At 47.9% G+C, this 499-nt stretch overlaps 1 protein-coding gene across 1 annotated transcript in view; it reads right to left on the bottom strand.

Annotated features, from left to right (window-relative positions):
* LOC118324851 (protein phosphatase 1 regulatory subunit 12A-like) overlaps positions 1 to 499 on the bottom strand; it is a gene marked incomplete at its 5' end in the record, with an annotated part of 3,203 nt that overhangs the window by 2,501 nt on the left and 203 nt on the right. The window contains 1 exon segment of the mRNA XM_035657334.1: positions 318 to 368. Coding sequence (XP_035513227.1) covers positions 318 to 368 — 51 coding nt within the window.

The raw sequence follows: 499 nt of genomic DNA, 5'->3' as shown, positions 1-499 counted from the left end.
TTCTCATCTAATTCTCAGCAAAACATCCAACAAGCATACTTGAGCTTTTCCATTTTGTTGTCATGGTGTCAGGTTGAGGTAGATGTTAGGTTGGCAAACAGAAACATCCCTTCATGAGAAAAACAAACAACCCAAACTAATCTGTCACCTGGAACAGAAAAAGATATTCACACCTCCTGAAAACAGCTTGAGAGAGAGAGTGTACGGTATTAAACAACTCTGCCTCCACAAAACTGCTGCCCTGCACAAGCTAAAGCCAAGCTAATCAAGCAAAAGCATGCAAAGTGTCTGTGGCCACGATAAGAACGTCTCCTCACCTTTAGCTCCTCCTCCAGCTCCGCCATTCGCCGCTCCAACATCCTCCGGTCCTGATGCCAGGGAGACGTGAGGGAGAGTGGGGGAGGCAGGGAGAAAGTGATGTAGAGAAGAAGGGCCACAACAGGTGAGTGAAAACAGGTGAGAGAGTGGTTCAAGTGGAGGGAGGAGAGGAGAGAGTGTC

The sequence above is a fragment of the Morone saxatilis genome, unplaced genomic scaffold (genome assembly GCF_004916995.1).
Source record: "Morone saxatilis isolate NCDOM2014 unplaced genomic scaffold, NCSU_SB_2.0 Contig15, whole genome shotgun sequence".
In the NCBI taxonomy this organism is placed as follows: Eukaryota; Metazoa; Chordata; class Actinopteri; family Moronidae; genus Morone; species Morone saxatilis.
This window is presented reverse-complemented; position numbering and strand designations above follow the sequence as displayed.